Source organism: Rhincodon typus, unplaced genomic scaffold (assembly GCF_021869965.1).
Source record: "Rhincodon typus isolate 14 unplaced genomic scaffold, sRhiTyp1.1 hic_rhity00001115, whole genome shotgun sequence".
NCBI classification, from domain to species: domain Eukaryota; kingdom Metazoa; phylum Chordata; class Chondrichthyes; order Orectolobiformes; family Rhincodontidae; genus Rhincodon; species Rhincodon typus.
The window spans coordinates 31,463-32,319 of record NW_025966753.1 but is presented as its reverse complement, the minus strand read 5'-3'; the positions used below and the strand labels follow the sequence as shown (position 1 = coordinate 32,319).

The 857-nt window shown below is 45.7% G+C and overlaps 1 protein-coding gene across 1 annotated transcript in view; it reads left to right on the top strand.

Annotated features, from left to right (window-relative positions):
- Positions 1-481: 481 nt before the first annotated feature.
- The window catches only part of LOC109937298 (hexokinase-2-like), a gene marked incomplete at its 5' end in the record, with an annotated part of 6,743 nt that continues 6,367 nt past the window's right edge, over positions 482-857 (top strand). The window contains one exon of the mRNA XM_048592376.1: positions 482-612. Coding sequence (XP_048448333.1) covers positions 482-612 — 131 coding nt within the window. The remainder of the gene's footprint in view (positions 613-857) is intronic.

Sequence of the window (857 nt, the reverse complement as noted above, 5' to 3'; positions counted from 1 at the left end):
GGGCAGATGAACGCATGGCTAAGGATTTGGTGCAGGGGGCATGGTTTCTGCTTCTTGGATCACTGGGAAATCTTCTGGGGCAGGGGTAGCTTGTACAAGAGGGACATATTGCACCTAAACTGGAACGGAATCAAAATCGTCTTAGAGAGGCACACTAGTACTACTCAGGAAGTTTTAAGTTAGAGTCTCATGGGGGCTTGGAACGAGGGCAGCAGGTGTGAAGTGGAGAAATTGAGAGGAAAGGCCATAGTTGAATAAATAAATAAGAAAGAAAGGACAAGCAGAGAGAGGTAAATGAAGGCGAAATTACTAACGGGCAGACGTGTGGTTTCTTCAATGCAAAGAGTATCAAAGATAAGGCAGATAAGCTTAGAGCCTGGATCAGCACTAGGGACTACGATATTTTGGTCATTTCAGAGACTTAGTTGACTGAGGGACGGGGCTGTTTGCTCAATGTTCCAGTGTTTATTTGTTTTGATAGGATATGGAGAAAGGTCCGACCGTATTCACTGAGGAGAAGGATATCCAGAACAGTGAGATTAGTGTGGAGCGTGCTCATATTCAATGGCATTTTGAGATCGGGAAAGAAATGGTCGCAGAGACAATTGGAATGTCATGAGCAGCTATTTTTTTATCTTGTTATTTCTTGTCACGCAAGAAGTGTCGCAGCCAATGTGCTCAGAACAAGCTCCTGCAAGCGATCTCTTTTGCTCATTGAGGGTATTCGGGCTGTGCCCCCTATTTATTTCTCTGTCCCCTCGTTGCCCCTTTGAGAAGTTTGGGGTGAGCTGCCATCTTGATCCACGTCAATACGTGTTGTTTCGGGACACCCACACAGTGCCATAAGGGAGGGAGTT